Source organism: Pseudophryne corroboree, chromosome 5 (genome assembly GCF_028390025.1).
Source record: "Pseudophryne corroboree isolate aPseCor3 chromosome 5, aPseCor3.hap2, whole genome shotgun sequence".
NCBI lineage: Eukaryota > Metazoa > Chordata > Amphibia > Anura > Myobatrachidae > Pseudophryne > Pseudophryne corroboree.
The window spans coordinates 104388205-104405973 of NC_086448.1; the positions used below are offsets into that span (position 1 = coordinate 104388205).

The 17769-nt window shown below is 45.2% G+C and overlaps 1 protein-coding gene and 1 long non-coding RNA gene across 2 annotated transcripts in view; one reads left to right on the forward strand and one right to left on the reverse strand.

The window, feature by feature from the left end:
- LOC134927292 (macrophage mannose receptor 1-like) overlaps positions 1-17769 on the forward strand; it is a 340668-nt gene that overhangs the window by 265270 nt on the left and 57629 nt on the right. The window contains exons 21-23 of the mRNA XM_063921538.1: positions 2207-2321; positions 10162-10328; positions 11713-11815. Of these exons, the coding sequence (XP_063777608.1) occupies positions 2207-2321; positions 10162-10328; positions 11713-11815 (385 nt within the window). The remainder of the gene's footprint in view (positions 1-2206; positions 2322-10161; positions 10329-11712; positions 11816-17769) is intronic.
- LOC134927293 (uncharacterized) overlaps positions 1-17769 on the reverse strand; it is a 120767-nt gene that overhangs the window by 38925 nt on the left and 64073 nt on the right. The window lies entirely within an intron of this gene.

The window sequence follows — 17769 nt, forward strand, 5'->3', positions numbered from 1 at the left end:
TGGCACCTTATAAACAAAGGATATAAATAACATGTATCACAATATGTACAAATATTTTATCCCACAATTATATTCTATTCTGACTTCAAAAAGTGTTTACGCTGTTTCGCTCCATTTAGCGGAAGATCGCTTGATGAATAAGGGCACATGTGCATATGGGGGTATATTTACTAAAAAGTTGATCTACGTACTGTAGGTCGATTTTTGGTCGATTTTTGATCGCTTTGTGTGTCAGGGTCTAAATCACACATTTACTGTCAGATGATTTTTTATATCATTTATAACTAAAATCATTGATTAGTAAATGTGGAATTTAGACCCTCAAATACAAAATCGACCAAACATCGATCAAAAATCGACCCAGATCGACTTTTAGTAAATATACCCCTAAATCCCACATTTACCAAGAGATGATTTGGGCATATTTTTTTTTTAAAAGGATGTCAAAGATCATCTGTTAGTAAATGTGTAATTTAGACCCTGAAACACAAAATCGATCAAAAATCAATCCAACATCGACCATAAATCGATCAAAATCAACTTTTAGTAAATATACCCCATGATGTCAGCAGATGGCCACGGGTAAAGTGGCGTGGCCATGCCCCTTTTCCTATACTTTCAATGGACGTTTGGAGAGCCAAAAATCGGTACAGACCATAAAAAAAAAAAAGCTACTGTACCTGCCAAAAAGGTACAGTTGGAGGATATGTATACTCTAAGCGCCTGGGTGAGAATTTATGTCTAGGTGCAATTTAAGTAATCATTGAGCCTTTATGTTAAACAATATCCGCATAAGAAGTGAGTTCTATGAAATGTGTGTATTACATTAAATAATACACCATGTACAAGTTACCTTGAATTTCTATAACGTGACATCTAATATCCATATAATTTACATTAGGAAGTGCATGACCCTATATGAACATTACTTTTGTACAGTAAATAATAATAATATTAAGCACCATAAGGGTCTGTGGGGGTCATTCCGAGTTCGCTAGCAGTTTTTATCAGCCGTGCAAACGCTAAGCCGCCGCCCTCAGGGAGTGTGTATTAGCTTTGTAGAAGTGCGACCGAAAGGATCGCAGAGCGACTACGAAAAAAAATTGTGCAGTTTCAGAGTAGCTCCAGACCTACTCAGCGCTTGCGATCAGTTTAGACCATTCAGTTCCTGGCTTGACGTCACAAACACGCCCTGCGTTCGCCCAGCCACGCCTGCATTTTTCCTGGCACGCCTGCATTTTTTCAAACACTCCCTGAAAACGCCCTCTTCCTGTCAAGCATTCTGCGGCCAGCAGTGTGACTGAAAAGCTTCGCTAGACCTTGTGTGAAACTACATCGGCCGTTGTGAAAGTACGTCGCGCATGCGCATTGCGCCGCATACGCATGCGTAGAAGTGCCTTTTTTTGCATCATCGCTGCGCAGCGAACAATTTCAGCTAGCGATCAACTTGGAATGACCCCCTATGTAATAACTGAAGCATGCAGAATACAGGTGATGTTACCCTAATCAAGCAATAAGACTGTACTGGACTGCGATAATCTGTTACCATATGAACCTTGCACAGTGATATTAGATGAGCCCACATATTGTACTGTGACACCTCATGAAATAAATGACAAATGATGGCCCTCATTCAGCACCAGTTGCAGTTTTGCTAAATTAGCAAAACTGCAACTGCTTGCTATCGCACGCTGGGGGCCACCCAGCACAGGGCAAGGCCACCCGGCATGCTAACGGCGACCAGCGATGTTATCGCAATTCAGTTGCGATCACAGCGCTAAATAAGAGAAGCCCCCTTGCCTCCGCAGCCTGGTTGCGAAGGCAGTCGGGCCGCCGTCATGTATCCTGTCGCAGCGGCCGTGTGTGCAGTCACGTGGCCGCACCCGGAAACAGGCCAGACCCGAACCGTTTTCGCCTCACCGTCCTCGCAGTGCCGCCCCCGACCGCCTCTGCCTGTCAGTCAGGCAGTTGCGCTTGCATCACTGAGATGCGATCGCATCTCCAGAGCTGCGCACGTTCCGAAAAATGGGCTAATGCGATTGCATCTAATGCGTTTGATACTGAATCAGGGCCTATATCTGTATTTAATTTTACACGAGCAGGATTTTGGTTGTATCCTGTTCACGAGTTATATAAACAGTCAGTGACCATTCAGATATCACAGAATGGAGAACTGTAATTTTAATATTATATTATCTATATTAAGTGTTATAGAATATTTGGAACAGAAGAAGATGAAGTGGTTGAATGGCCACAAGCAAGATCTGCGTGTCAGTCATTAAAAGGAAATTTGGTCAGCATACACGACAGCCTGGTACAAGGTAAATCCATTAAAATTTGTGTATTCTGGTTATTAGCGCCAAATAATTTTTTGGATTATGACAGCAATGAGTCAGCTATTCATAGGCAAACATTGGAAGGGGGGGAGGTGGGGAACAGGTGAATGGCTTTCTGTGATCATTATGCCTGCATGTGTCTGAAGTACTGTGTTACATAAACTGCACTTTGTGCCAGACTGTGGGCCTAATTCAGACCTGATCGCAGCAGCAAAATTGTTCTCTGGGGCAGATGTAACATGTGCAGATAGAGTTAGATTTGGGTGGGGTGTGTTCAAACTGAAATCTGCACAGAGAAAAAATAACTCACCCAAATGCATACCTCCCAACATTGGGAGATGACAAGGAGGGACACCGTGGCCGAGCCTGCCCGAAAATGGGGCGTGGTCTATAGAAAATGGGGCGTGGCTTCATGGGAGTGCCGCAATCGCGAGCCAAGTTCCCGTTTTCCGTCACTATGGGGGCATGGCCAGCGCTCTGTGAGCTGCTGGCATGCCCCCAGTCCCTCTGACTGAGCAGAGCAGTGACTGACAGAAGGCTCCCAACTGCCTTCCCCACTGTTGGCCGCGGATGGGACAGCGGGACAGTCCCCAAAAAGCGGGACTGTCCCGCAAAAATCGGGACGGTTGGGAGGTATGCACATGTAGCGCTCTCTCTGCACATGTTATATCTGACCCCCTGCAGTGCACATGGTTTTGCCCATTAGAGAACAATTTTGCTCCTGCGATCAGGTCTGAATTAGGCCCTTTGGCTTATTATATGCTAATTTTGCTTCCTTCATGGGCTGGCGACAATCGCTCTAAAATCAAACATTTAGAAACCCCCTTCCAGAAATCCTATATTTGCCCTGTCTATGGGCAATATATCTATCCGGATGCAAGTGTATATGTGAATGGATCTCTCAGATTTCAGCACACCATGCAGGCACCAGAGGAAGCAATCGGTGGCATATGCACACAAACGGAGATCTCTAGTGCATACGGATTGATGCGTCTGTCAATGAGCATTTCTGGTTGGTAACTGGGCTACGACCGGGCAATGTTGTGAGGCTTACTCACCTGTCAGCTAACCACAATAAGACCGAAACACCCACGCCGTCATCATGAATGACCTGTGCCATCTGTGTCTGGGATTCAGGTCTATTCCCCTTGCAACCTGAATCCCTCATCCTTCATGCAGCCTGGGGCGAGCACAACAGAGCCACTTGCGGGATCGGTGGCTCTATTTCCACTGTATAGTTGTCGTGGGCCCATGTATGGGAAAAGCCCAGTGGGTCGGCATTCCAGCTAGCAGCATTTTTAGCTTTTGGGATTCAGGAGTCAGCATGCTGACCGCTGGGATCACAAGCGCCGATAACATAACTACATTCCATAGCAACAGCTTCCTCCACGAGGGAGATGGGACCAACTCTGGAGAGGAGTATGTATGGGAGTTGGGGAGTGGGGGTCAGGATGGAGCTGCAGGGTCAGAGCCACGACAGAATGGAAGAGGGGCAGAAAGTAGGGTGTGCCCAGGCAGAGAGTAGAGTGTGGTGAGTGGGTGGTGGACATTGCATTATACTAGTGTATATGTATGTTTTATCCGGCAGTATCCACAGGTTATCCACAGGATCACAATGGGATATGATGGAGCGACAGCGGATTGGCACCAAACATCACAAGCTTTCAGTCCTTCCAGGATGCAACGGGCTCATCCATATACCCCCGCCCACTGGCTCAGGCAAATCAGTTTTTTGTTTGGAGAAGCAGGAGCCGGACCATGGTCAGAGGGCTGCTGTTCTTGGCAGCCCTAAGCTTTCTTATTTTATTTTTATAGTCTTACTATGTTTTGAGCGATCTTTCTTAACAGTGTCTTATATGCATATTGGAAAGAGTCCTTCCAACAACTCTCCACCAGGTCGCAACAACGCTTACCCATGTGTACAGTGCTGTCTCAACGGGCGTCTGTCGGATATACTAGCAGGTCCAGCAGACATTACCAGGCTGTGGCCAGAGCACGGGGAGAAGGTAAGGCATCGGTTCCACGTAGTCGGGGAATACGGACACAGCCGCACAGTATTGGAAGGAGACTACCAAACAGTAGCTGAAGCGCCGCCACCATGGGTGCTCCAGCGCTAGGCCTTAGGGATTATAAGTATGAGGCTGCGATCCCTAGGGTTGATGTCAGTGGTGGGGAGTTAGACGCTCTCCTGGTCGCCCCTCCCCCAAGTTCATGACCAGTTTCCGCGAGTCTCCCGCCATGAACTGTTACCTCACTTCTGTCTCAGAAACTACCATGAGAGGTCTCGGTCGCAGCATAGGCCGCTGCGTCTGTGTTCACTAAACGCTACTGCAAGGAGACCTGGTCGCAGTACAGGCGTCTGTATGACCGGTGCGTCTGTATGCACAGTGCGTCTGTGTCCACTTAAAAGTTCCCGGAGCGGCGATGTATACTAGTAGCGTCTGGATCCACTCAGCATTCACTAACGTATTGATCGATCTTGGAAGTGAGGTGAGTCTCCCTGTATCCCACTCTACTGAGTCTCCCTGTATCCCACTCTACTGAGTACGAGTTATACAGCACTAACTTTCTATCTGCTTTTGTCAGTATGAATAGTTAAATTTAAGTGCCTATTGCATATGAGTCTGTGTACATTACTGTGGTTTTCTTCGCATTGCGTCTGAATACTTTAAGATCTGTATAAAACAGAATTCAGTAATATGTACTCCTACATACTTTAAAATGTGTTTGTAGTTGATTATGTGCTCATATGAATAATATATAACATGTGACTGACTGCTAGTGTGATTGCTGACTTTAATATATGTTTGTCAGTTGTTTCTTCTGGTCCTCAATGCTGGTGCATGGGTAGGGTCAGATTGATATCACTTTAGAAGGTTAAAGTGATTACAGTCACAAATTGTGTAGTACACTGTGAAAGTGCTGATTTATTTATCATGTCTAAGAGCGGCAAAGGTGACGAGGGTACACTCACAGTAACACCAACACTCATATCATGTTTGTCTTGCAAAACTGTATTATCCTCTCAGGATCTGGTACAGGATGGTTTATGTGCAAATTGTTTTGCGTTTCAGCAGATTACAAGGCAGATCCCTGTTCAACGTCCGGTGCAGATAGATCCACCTTGGGCGATGTTTGCACAGACCTTATCCAGTATAGCTGAACGGGTAATTCATACAGCTTAACTACCAGGAATTGGGTACACTAATAACCCATACATGCAGCTCCCTACTTTCGGTATATCATTTCCCTCACCAGCTTCTCCTAAAAGACAAGCTGATAAACCAAGTGTAAGTAAACCGTCAACTTCACAGGCTACACAGGATGATTCATCGGACGATGAAAGCTCTATATACTCTACTTCGGCATACGAAGAACAAGTAGAAGGTCTCAGCTCAGTGGACATAGCTGAGCTAATTAGAGAAATAAAGGCCATTCTATCCTTAGAGGATTCAGCAGAGCCTGTGTTAAAAACCAAGGCACCTGTATTTAAACGGCCCAAAGCAGGTAAGACTGAGTTTCCAGGGTCAGACCAGCTTACGGAAATCATGGAAGAGGCTTGGGCTACACCCAGTAAAAAAAAATATAGAATTCCCAAAAAATGGGATTCCATTTATCCTTTTCCAGCGGGGGACTGTTTAAAATGGGAAGTGGCTCCCAAAGTAGATACGCATGTCATTCGATTAGTGCGAAAATCTATATTGCCTTTGCCATCAACGTCATTGGATGATGTCACGGATAGGAGAGTGGATGGTTTTCTGAAAACCATATTTTCTCTGTTTGGGGCAGTCATAAGGCCAGCCACGGCTTCAGCTTGGATGGCAAAAGCAGTTGCTGTCTGGAAAGAAGTACTGGAAGACGGTCTTTAAGCACCTTCAAGGGAGCAAGAATCCTATATAGCTCACCTAAAACAGGCTGCAATAATCTTGGAAGAAGCAGCATTAGGGCACTATCGCCTCCAGGGCATCAGCTTTAACAATAGCTGCTCGCAGAGCACTTTGGTTACGTACATGGAAAGCTGATTCAGAATCTAAGAAGGTTCTGGAATCTTTGCCTTTTTACTGGAAGCATTCTGTTTGGTAAAGAATTGACAGATATTCTGGAGTCAGAAGCAGACTCCAAAAAGGTAAAATTTCCTTCCACATATAACCACAAACATAGAGGTCCCGCTTTTCGGCCCTTTGGGTCACAAGGAAAAGCAAAAGGAAAAAGTGATCATAAGCAGCCCCAATACAATAAATTTGGTAAGGCGAAAAAACAATGGGCTACCAGAACGCCAGCCTCAAAACCAGAGAATAAGCCATCAGTTTGATGGTGCGGGCCTCCTCCTGGGGGACCCCCATGGTAGGGGGCCGACTTCTTCAGTTTGCACAGATATGGCAGCAGTCTACAACAGATGCCTGGGTGCAAGAAGTGGTATCTCTGGGTTATGTTTTTCCCTTCAAGAGGCATCCCCCTTGAAGGTTCTTCTGCACCAGCCCATCTCGGGTAGAGACAAAGGCCAGGGCTTTGCAAGAAGCAGTTCAGAAATTGCTTCAGTCAGGAGTAATCATTCCAGTACCCCCTGCACAACGGGGGCAGGGTTTTTCTCCAACCTGTTTTTGGTTCAGAAGCCAAATGGGTCATTCTGGCCAATTCTCAATCTCCAAATGCTGAACAAATACATTTGGGTGCCTCAGTTTCACATGGAGACGTTATGCTCCATAGTTTTGGCCATTGAACCAGAGGATTATATGGTATCCCTGGATATTCAGGATTCTTACCTACATGTTCCTATAGCACTGTACCATCAGTGCTATCTCAGGTTCGCTATCTTCCAGGAACATTTTCATTTCCAGGCATTACCTTTTGGGTTAGCCACAGCACCCAGAGTGTTTACCAAGATCATGGCAGCTTATCTTCGCAAGCAGGGGATAAGAATTTTTCCATACCTCGATGACCTCTTAATCCTGGCACAGTCACAGAAATTGCTCCTGTGCCATCTCCAACAGACAATATCATGTCTGCAGAGGCACGGAAGGCTCATAAATTGGGTAAAATCGTCCCTAGTTCCGTCACAACGGATGACTCACTTGGGGGCTGTACTGGACTCAAGTCTGCAGAAAATATTTTTACCTCGGGACAAGATAGCCAAGGTACAGTCAAGGACTCAGGAATTGTTACACAGTCAAACAGTATCAATCCACGCAGCAATGTGACTGATGGGTTTGATGGTGGCAACATTCGACATGGTGGAGTATGCACAATTCCACTCAAGACCTCTGCAGCGTCTGATTCTGGCCAGATGGAATGGAATACATCAGACAATAAAGAAGCAGACTATGGTACTTTCACACAAGGTAAGAAAGTCATTAGCCTGGTGGCTACAAACATCCCATCTATACAAAGGGAGACCCTTTTGGATATCAGATTGGGAGATCCTGACAACAGATGCCAGTCTTCAGGGCTGTGGAGCAGTGTCCGGAAGATTATGGTTCCAGGGACAATGGACTGCAGAAGAAAGTTGCCTGCCAATAAATCTGTTAGAACTTCGGGCCATATACATGGCACTGATCCGCTCGGACAATGTAACGGCGGTAGCATACCTCAACCATCAGGGAGGAACGCGCAATCAAACAGCAATGAAGGAGGTAAGTCACATACTAAAATGGGCAGAACTCCATCTTCCAGCATTGTCTGCAGTATTCGTTCAGGGAGTCCTGACTGGGAAGCGGACTTTCTCAGTCGACACGCCATTCAAGCAAGCGAATTGGCTCTACATCCGTAAGTATTTCAGACTCTAGTAGACAAGTGGGGTTTGCCAGAGATAGATCTCATGGCGGCCCGTCTGAACAATAAAGTACCCGTGTATGGGTCAAAAACAAAGGATCCCGGAGCGATCTTTGTGGATGCCCTGTCAGTAAAATGGGATTTTCATCTGGCGTATCTGTTTCCTCCAATCATCCTGTTACCCAGGGTGGCGAGGAAGATAAAAGAAGCAAAGGGTGCCGTGATTCTAATACAGAGGTTCTCAAACTCGGTCCTCGGGGGCACACACAGTGCATGTTTTGCAGGTAACCCAGCAGGTACACAGGTGTATTAATTACTCACTGACACATTTTAAAAGGTCCACAGGTGGAGCTAATTATTTCACTTGCGATTCTGTGAGGAGACCTGCAAAACATGCACTGTGTGTGCCCCCGAGGACCGAGTTTGAGAACCTCTGTTCTAATAGTTCCGGCTTAGCCCAGAGAATGTTGATGGATGCTCCATTTCTGCTCCCTCAACGTCCAGATCTACTAATGCAGGGTCCTAGTTACCACAGGCATCTGGATCGACTATTGTTGACGGCGTGGCTCTTGAAACCTCTATCCTGAAGTCAACAGAATTCTCACAACAGGTAGTTCAAACAATGCTCAGAGCAAGGAACCCTCCTCAGCTCGCATTTATCACCGAATATGGCAGGACTATATTCATTGGTGCAGTGAAAGAAATATGGACCTGAAATCTTTCCAAATTTCTAGGGTCTTAGATTTCCATCAGGCATGAATGGATAAAGGTTTGAAGGTGGCTTCCTTGAGAGTACAAGTATCAGCATTGACTGTATGGTTCCAAAAGAAAATTGCCAATTTACAGGGTGTGAGTACTTTCTTCCAGGGAATGCTGCGCATTCAGCCTCCCTTTGTTCCTCCTACATTGCCTCGGGACTTAAATGTAGTCCTGGAAGTCCTTCAAGTTGCTCCATTTGAACCACTTAATAAAGTGGATCTTAAATTGTTGACAGCTAAAGTTCTTTCTACTGACTATGGCATCAGCTAGAAGAGTATCAGATTTAGAAGCGCTGTCTTGTCGTTCTCCTTTTCTGACTTTTTATCCAGATAAAGCAGTTCTAAGAACTAGATCTAGGTATCTTCCAAAGGTGGTGTCTAAATTCCACCTTAATGAAGAAACTGTAGTCCCGGCTTTTCAGGTGCCGGGACTTTCTGCGGGAGATGCGTCGCTGGACGTAGTCCGGGCAATAAGGATCTACGTGGATCGTACCAGTGCCATCAGAAAGACAGATTCTCTCTTCATTCTCTACGGATTTCACAAGAGAGGATGGCCTGCTACTAAACAGACGCTGGCAAGATGGCTTCGAATGACTATTTCAGAAGCATATTCTCGAGCTGATCTCCCTGTTCCAGGTAATGTCTCTGCTCCCTCTACTCGTAAGGTAGGTCCTTCATGGGCAGCACAAAATGGTGCTTCAGCAGAACAGATATGTAAGCCAGCCACATGGTCTTCCACTAACACATTCATTAGACATTATTACTTGGATAATTTTCCCTCTCATGATGCTGAATTCGGGCGAAAGGTTCTCCTGTCTAATTAGGAGCGTCCCCACCACTAAATTGCTTTGGGAAATCCCATTGTTATCCTTCGTATAACCTGTGGACCCTGCAGGAGAAATATACGTTATGGAAAGAACTTACCGTTGATAACGGTATTTCTCCTAAGTCCACAGGGATCCCATCCTGACGCACCTGAATTGAGGATCTTTCTACTCACTAAACCTCTTCCTTCTTGTACGGAAGGGTGTGCATGTGTGTTCTTCTCGCCTGATTAGGGCTCTACATGATGCTCCTGCCTAAATGCTTTGGAATACAACTGATTTGCCTGAGCTAGTGGGCGGGGACATGTGGACGAGCCCATTGCATCCTGGGAGGACTGAAAGCTTGTGATCGTTTGGTGCCAATCCGCTGTCGCTCCATCATATCCCATTGTTATCCTGTGGAACCTGTGGACTTAGGAGAAATACCGTTATCAACGGTAAGTTCTTACCATAACGTATATTTTCTTCTTCTAGCTTTCCTGGTTAGTCAGTTAAAAGATTTTTATGTTGATGTCTGGATTGGAATGAATGATGTCAATTCAGAACACAAGTTTCTGTGGACGGATCAAAGTGGAGTGGTTTTTACAAACTGGGCCAAAGGTCATCCGTCAGGAAGTCACGTGTATGCCCATGATGATGATGTAAGTACTTCTCTAAAGCATTTCAATATTGTTTACAGAAATACTTTTTGGGATGTCAATATATATGCTATATGGCAGACTTTGACCTTCATATACAAAGCCATATGACATTATTATACCCAGAGCCATCTTAACGTATTAGCACACTGGGCAGCTGACCAGGGCCCCATGATTCTAGGGCCTTCGATCAAGGGTGGGCCAATCTGGGTGGCATCTGCTCCCTACCACTTCCTGGGCAGATGCCTCTGGAGCTACTTGGGAGGCAGGCAGAGAAGGCTGTCCGCTTCGATTGTAAATTACACACAATCAGTGTTGCCAGGCTGCATTCTCTACATGCCTCCCAGCCTGCAGCCAAACGGTGAATGACTGTCAGTATGCTGATAGGTGGATGGCTGGAGCTATCCATCAATCAGAGTGCAGCATTTTCTAGCTGGCTCCCAGCCTGCTGCCAGACAGTGAATGGCTGTTAGTATACTGATTGGTATATGGTTGGAGTTTTCCACCAGAATGCTGACAGCCATTCAATGTATGAAAGCATGTCATGTTTTTCATCTATTCCCATGAATGGGTGGGTAGGGGCCAAAGCGTACTGCATTACCCAGGCCTACAATGCAGCTAAGATTGCCTTAATTGCACAGGAAATTTTGTGTTAAATGATGCATGTGCTGCTAGATTTCTATCAAATTGCAACGGCTTGCAGATAAACATGGCTGGCATTTGAGTAGATTGAGGTTGTTTCTTGCTTAACACCTAGTTATACAGAGCAATGCAAATCCTAAAATCCACTCTGCAGAGTAGTGAAGATCCAGCAATAGAGTTTTTAATTTATGCTTTTGCTTCAGTTTTCCGTGACTTGTCCTTCAACAGAATGAATAGAGTTGTGACTACAATGGTCAGCTCATTTTGTTGTGGTTGGGGTGGGACTGGAACTGGTGAACACTTGATACCAAAGTCCTCTGGTGAAATGTGTAACATTTTGTAACTGAATGTGGAAGGAGACGGATATTCTGCAGAGCAACCTTAGAAATTTCCATCATCAGTCTCCCAGAGCTGGCTCTACCTTTTGGGTGTTCACCGCAAGTCACTAGGCACAGATTCTGTGGCATGCGAGTGGTTTAACAACTTGTGTTTCATGGACCACAAATGGTCCCAGATCCAGAACCAAGGATTCTTCAGGCCGTTCTATTTACCTCACATTTACTGTATTAGTAGAAGGGACTAAAAAGTGTTTCGAGTGATATGTAGAACAGCAGACACTACATAGCAGAACAATGCTCCAAAACTTGGATTACAAACCTTAGTTAGTTTAATAAAATGTAGCAAAATTTTCTAATTTGCAAATTTCTTCTAACGAGAGTCTTCTTCTCTGATGATTTTCATGTAGACCGACTGTGTGGCTATAAAACGTGGCCCTATTTTGGATGCTGGTTCATGGACCGAAGAAGATTGTGAACTGAATAAAGGATACATATGCCAGAAATCTAAAGGTGTGTATCTCCTATTTGAATGCAGCCCATGTACAGAGCCATATTTCTTTCCTAAGTGTGTGACCACTTACTGAATGCCATTTTCAAAATGGAGGTCATACAACAGAATCTATAAATCTGGGTTAGATGTCTTGGGAGGGCTGCAGTTATCATGCTGGCTGTCATTAATACCCCTTTTACACTCGCACACCCGGGTCACTCCCGGGATGCTTCCCGGGATGCATTCCAGGGACTGACCCCTTTCACACTGCACTAAGACCTGGGATCGACCCGGGACAGTCCCATTTACACTGATCCCTGGATATCCCTATAAGTCAGGTGCCGGGGGCGGAGCTGGAGGTGTGAAAAGGAGAGATGGACACATCGGAGCACCCTCATCGATGGCTACCATCGATAGCCATGTAATCACTAACCATCGATGGTATAAAAAAAAAACAAATGCATATATTAAAAATAAAAATATATATGTGATCATCTACCATCGATGGTTTTAAGCATCAGTGCTTCATTCCCGGGCAGCTCAGTCTGTTAAGCAAACTTGGGGAAGGAGGACGAGGGTCACACTAATGTGTGAAGAGCCGTCATCATTATAAAGATGAGGTCTCCGGCAAGGCGAATGGGCAATGAAAGATGACATCATCTTTTCTGAGCCCAAGACAGCTCCAATCCGATGCCTTTTAACAGTCCCGGGTAGTGAATCCCGGGACAGGCCCTTTCACACTACACAGCTTCTCGGGACAGTCCCGGATTCAACCCAGGTCGAGACCTGGGTTGAAATCCCGGGATGCTCGTCCCGGGAAATTGTCCCTGTACCCTTTCACACTGAAAAAAATCCCGGGATGATGCGCGTTCATGTGCAATATCCCGGGATTTTTCTGCGAGTGTAAAAGGGGTATTAGACAGCTCTATTATACTTTAGTTAATAACACATGAGAAACATGTGTACATGTGTATCTAAAGTCATTGGGAACTTTTATAAAAATTGGTATAATAGTTGATATGCACTTTCAAACGTGTGCGGAAAAATGATTGTTAAAATCTGATTGGTTGCTATGGACTACATAACCTGTTTTGCATGTTGACCGGTGTAATAGTGTTAAATAATGTTGACTATTTCTTCCCGAACTGAATAGAACAAGTATCTTTACAGATGCACAGTATATCAGTCTCACCCTGGCAACTCATGAAAGGTATACTATTTTGGTCACTACAGAACTTCTGTGGTGCTGTCTGTGAGCCAAATATTGGGGTATCTGTAATAGGGTCAGAGTTTGCCAGAGGTTTGCCAGGTTGGTTTTGCCTTGTAAAATGATTGGAGCTTTAAAAATATAGCCGTTATCGTCCGGCATCCCGCACCTCTGGCAAGCTCAGACCCTATTACATATACCCCATAGTATCCAAACTATAAGATAAGAGTTAAAATGAACAAATGGACAATCCATATTTGCTAAATTCTTAAAGAGGCATGCACAGCACAGATAGCACAGTGGATAACATTACTGCCTCACAGACCTGAGGTCATGAGCACAATTCTTGACCAAGGCACTATTTGTGTGGAGTTTCTATGTTCTCCTTGTGTTAGCATGCGTTTTAACCAGGTGCTACGCTTTTTTCACACACTCCAAATGCATACCAGTAGGTCTCTGTGTTAGTGAATAAAAACTTTTTAGGTTAAAAATAAAGCTATCCAGCATTTGTGAGCTACAGCAAATGTAAAAGCTGCCAATATTAACACTGCATACAACAACAACAAATACTGTATATGTGCACCCCTTGCAATGCTACATGATCTGTCCCAGTTGCTCTATTTTGCTTTACACCCGCATAGAATCAGGCATTGTGAGTTCCACAAGAAATAAATAGCGTGGGAAACAATACATATTTTGTCTTTCTTCACTTTCACACCCTCCTGACCCCAGGCCAACATTGCTGGGTGACCATATCATACAGCCCATTAAGAACCTTTGCAAGCTTGAAGCTGGCTGCACCATTATGCAATAGGTAGCATCTTTCCTTCTGTATCTGCTGGTCACAATACCGACCACTACATTCCGCCGCCTCAAAATCCCAACAGCCGGCATGCCGACTAACAGGGACTATTCCCTCTCGTGGGTGTCCACGACACTCATAGAGTGGGAATAGAACCTGTGGCGAGTGCTTACTGCATGGCCACCGAACTTGGACTTCATTACATCCTGCCCCTGGACTTGTATTAAAGTCTGACATTAGAAATTATATATTGTTTCATCTATATAATATAGCTCAGATAAAAACATCCTTTGAAACTGATTTTAAACATCATTGTTTTGTGCGTGATGTAAATCATGTAACTGTACGTTTTCCAGTGCATGGTAAACCAGAAGATCATGCATGATGATCAGAACAATTGGCGATTAAATATTCTGATTATCTTGGAAAAGGTTGAAAAGTGTGAGCGCATATCTAGGGCTTTGTCACGCGGCGGGCACTTACCGCTGCACAATGCTCGCCAGCTCTCCAGTGCGCGGTCACGGTCAACCGCTCTCCCACCGGTGCCTTCGGATTCCGCAGGATTCTCGTGGTGGTTCGCCAGGTTCAGCCTGTGCTCTTCATTCTCGTCTTCACATCATCCTGCAACCAGTCATCACAGTTCTTCATTCATATCTTCGCATCATCCAGCAACCAGTCTGCACAGTTCTTCATTCACGTCTTCGTATCACCCTGCAACCAGTCTTCACTGTTCTTCATTCACGTCCTCGCATCATCCAGCAACCAGTCTTCACAGTTCCACATTCACGTTTTTTACATCATCCGGCTACCCGTCTTCACAGTTCTTCAGCCTCTCCTTCGCATCACTCAACAACTCAACTTCACAGTTCTTCAGTCTCGTCTTTAAATTAACCTAAGTATATTCCTCACAGTTCTTCAATCTCAGCCTCATATCATTCAGTGACTTCATTCCCTGCAGTTTCGCTATCCTGAACTAATTAGTCTCAGTTTTCCTACAGTCTCATTCTGATCTGTTATCCTTAATAAATATATGAAAAGGAATTATCTTCGTCCTCCTTGTTTCCAGCACTCAGGGGCATCTGCTCCTTCGGTTGGTCAGAGTCCAACGGATCCACAAACACAGCCTGTTCTGACATTAGCAGCACAGCCTGTTCTGACATTAACACAGCCTGTTCTGACATTAAGCACTGGCCACATGGATCCAACAGGCGATGCTACGGCCAACATTCTCTCACGCCTGGAGATTCAGGAGTCCACTCAGTCGCAAATTGTTCAATTCATGCAAACCATATCAGACTGGTTAGAGGCTCTTCATGCTGCCATTAGCACCCCACAGTCCCCGGCTCCGGTAGTCTCTTCCTCTGCAGTAGTTCCTCCAGCGACAGTCTCAACATCACGACTGCAGCTACCTCCACCTAGCAAGCTCGATGGCTCTCCGAAACTTTGTAGGGGATTTCTTAACCAGTGCGAAATCCAGTTTGAGCTTCAGTCGGCCAATTTCCCATAGGCCCACCCAAAATATCGCATATGTTATTTCTCTCCTCACTGGTAAAGCATTGGAGTGGGCATCTCCGCTTTGGAATAGAGGGGACCCAATCCTCTCCAATTATGCTGAATTTGTTTCTTCATTCAGGAAGATCTTCAGTGAGCCGGGCTGGACCACCTCAGCGTCCCTTGAGATCCTTCGTCTTCGGCAGGGCTCACGTCCTGTCAGTCAGTATGTGATCCAGTTCCGTACTTTGTCTTCTGAATTGAATTGGAATGAGGATGCCTTGATCGCTGCCTTTTGGAATGGCCTTTCTGACAGGATTAAGGATGACTTGACGGTTCGGGATGTGCCCACGAAAGTGGATGAACTGATTTCTTCTTGTAACAAACTGGACTTGCGGTATAGGGAACGCTATCTGGAGAAATCTAGGTTTGAATGTCCAAGTCTTCATTTCCGGTTAAGACCTCGGCAAGATCCCTCTTCATCTCCACCTGCTCCAGGAACTGGAGAGCCGATGCAAATCGGTCACTCTTGGCTTTCGGAAGAAGGACGTTCTCGTCGCTGTACGGGGATCCTCTGTATGTATTGCGGCTCTTCAGATCACTTCGTGAAGTCCTGTAAACTCCGTCCGGAAAAGTCTCGCTCCTAGCTTACTGCAGAGAGGTTAAGCTAGGAGTTACTTTAGAGTCACGTACTGGAAAGGAACAAACTTTGCCCATTTATTTGGAGGTTCCATCTTCTGTCCTCTTTGTCTCAGCTTTATTAGACTCCGGAGCAGCTGTGAACTTCATTTCTTTTGCCATCGTCCAGCAATTTAAGATTTGGACTGTGCCCTTGGAACAGGCAATTTCCATTACGGAGTGGATGGGATTCGAATCCCCTGAAGGCATAATCACCTTTCAAACTACTTATCTTAGAATGAAAGTCGGCGTATTACACTCCGAATATATCTCCTTCCTCGTGATTCCCAAAGCCTCTCATGACATAATTCTCGGATTACCTTGGTTACAAAAATCATAATCCAAAACTCTGTTGGTGAACTATGGAGATCCAATCCTGGGGAGAATCTTGCACCAATGCTTGTTTGGCCTCAGTTAAACCTCTTCCTTCAGTTCATGTCTCTGAATTACCCACAGTTTACCAGTCTTACCTAGACATCTTCAGTAAGCAAGGGGCAGATTCTTTACCACCTCACCGTGAATGGGATTGCCCAATTGATTTGGTGCCGGGAAGGACTCCTTCCAGAGGTCAAATTTACCCATTATCTATCCCTGAGACTCAGGCTATGGCTGACTACATACACGAGAATTTGGCTAAAGGCTTTATTAGACCATCGTCATCTCCTGCGGGGGCCGGATTCTTTTTTGTCAAGAAAAAAGATGGTGGCCTGCGACCATGCATTGACTACCGTGGACTCTATGAGATCACTATCAAAAATCGGTATCCACTTCCGCTCATCCCTGAATTGTTTGATCAAGTGAAGTGGGCCACAGTTTTTACTAAACTTGATCTTCGAGGCGCTTATAACTTGATTAGAATCCGTGCAGGGGATGAATGGAAAACGGCCTTTAATACTCGGGATGGGCATTACAAGTGCCTTGTAATGCCGTTTGGTCTCTGTATTGCTCTAGCGGTTTTCCAAAGTTTAGTGAATGAACTCTTTCAGGATCTCCTCTATAAATGCTTGGTGGTATACTTAGATGATATCCTAATATTCTCCAAAGATCTTCACAGTTCTTCATTCACGTCTTCGCATCATCCTGCAACCAGTCTTCACAGTTCTTCATTCACGCCCTCGCATCATCCAGCAACCAATCTTCACAGTTCCACATTCACGTTTTCACATCATCCGGCTAACAGTCTTCACAATTCTCAGTCTTCCTACAGTCTCATTCTGATCTGTTATCCTTAATAAATATATGAAAAGGAATTATCTTCGTCCTCCCTGTTTCCAGTACTCAGGGGCATCTGCTCCTTCGGTTGGTCAGAGTCCAACGGATGCACAAACACAGCCTGTTCTGAAATTAACACAGTCTGTTCTGACTGGCTGAATACAATGGATTTCTCATGTTTGAAAACAGGAAAAAATACAAATAGCTACAGTATATAAAGTAAAAAAACTTTGCATATATACTATAAACGTGATCCGGTCAGGACCATGGAGGTTGGGATCCCGGCAGTCGAATTACCGATGCCGGAATCCTGACACTACTTAGAATATAGACATCGGCATCCAAACTAGGGTCAGATCCCGACCGAGTATGCGGCGGCCATCAGAGCGGTAAGCCACGGGGGGGTCTTTTAGGTTTAGGCTGCGGGGGGAGGGTTAGGCTGTGTCGGGGAAGGTTAGGGTTAGGGGTGCATTCGGGGAAGGTAAGTATACTTACCTTGCCCCTATCGAAATTCTCACCATCGAAATGCCATGGTTGGTATTCTGACTGCTGACATCCCATCTGGTTGCTGCTGTTGAACTAAT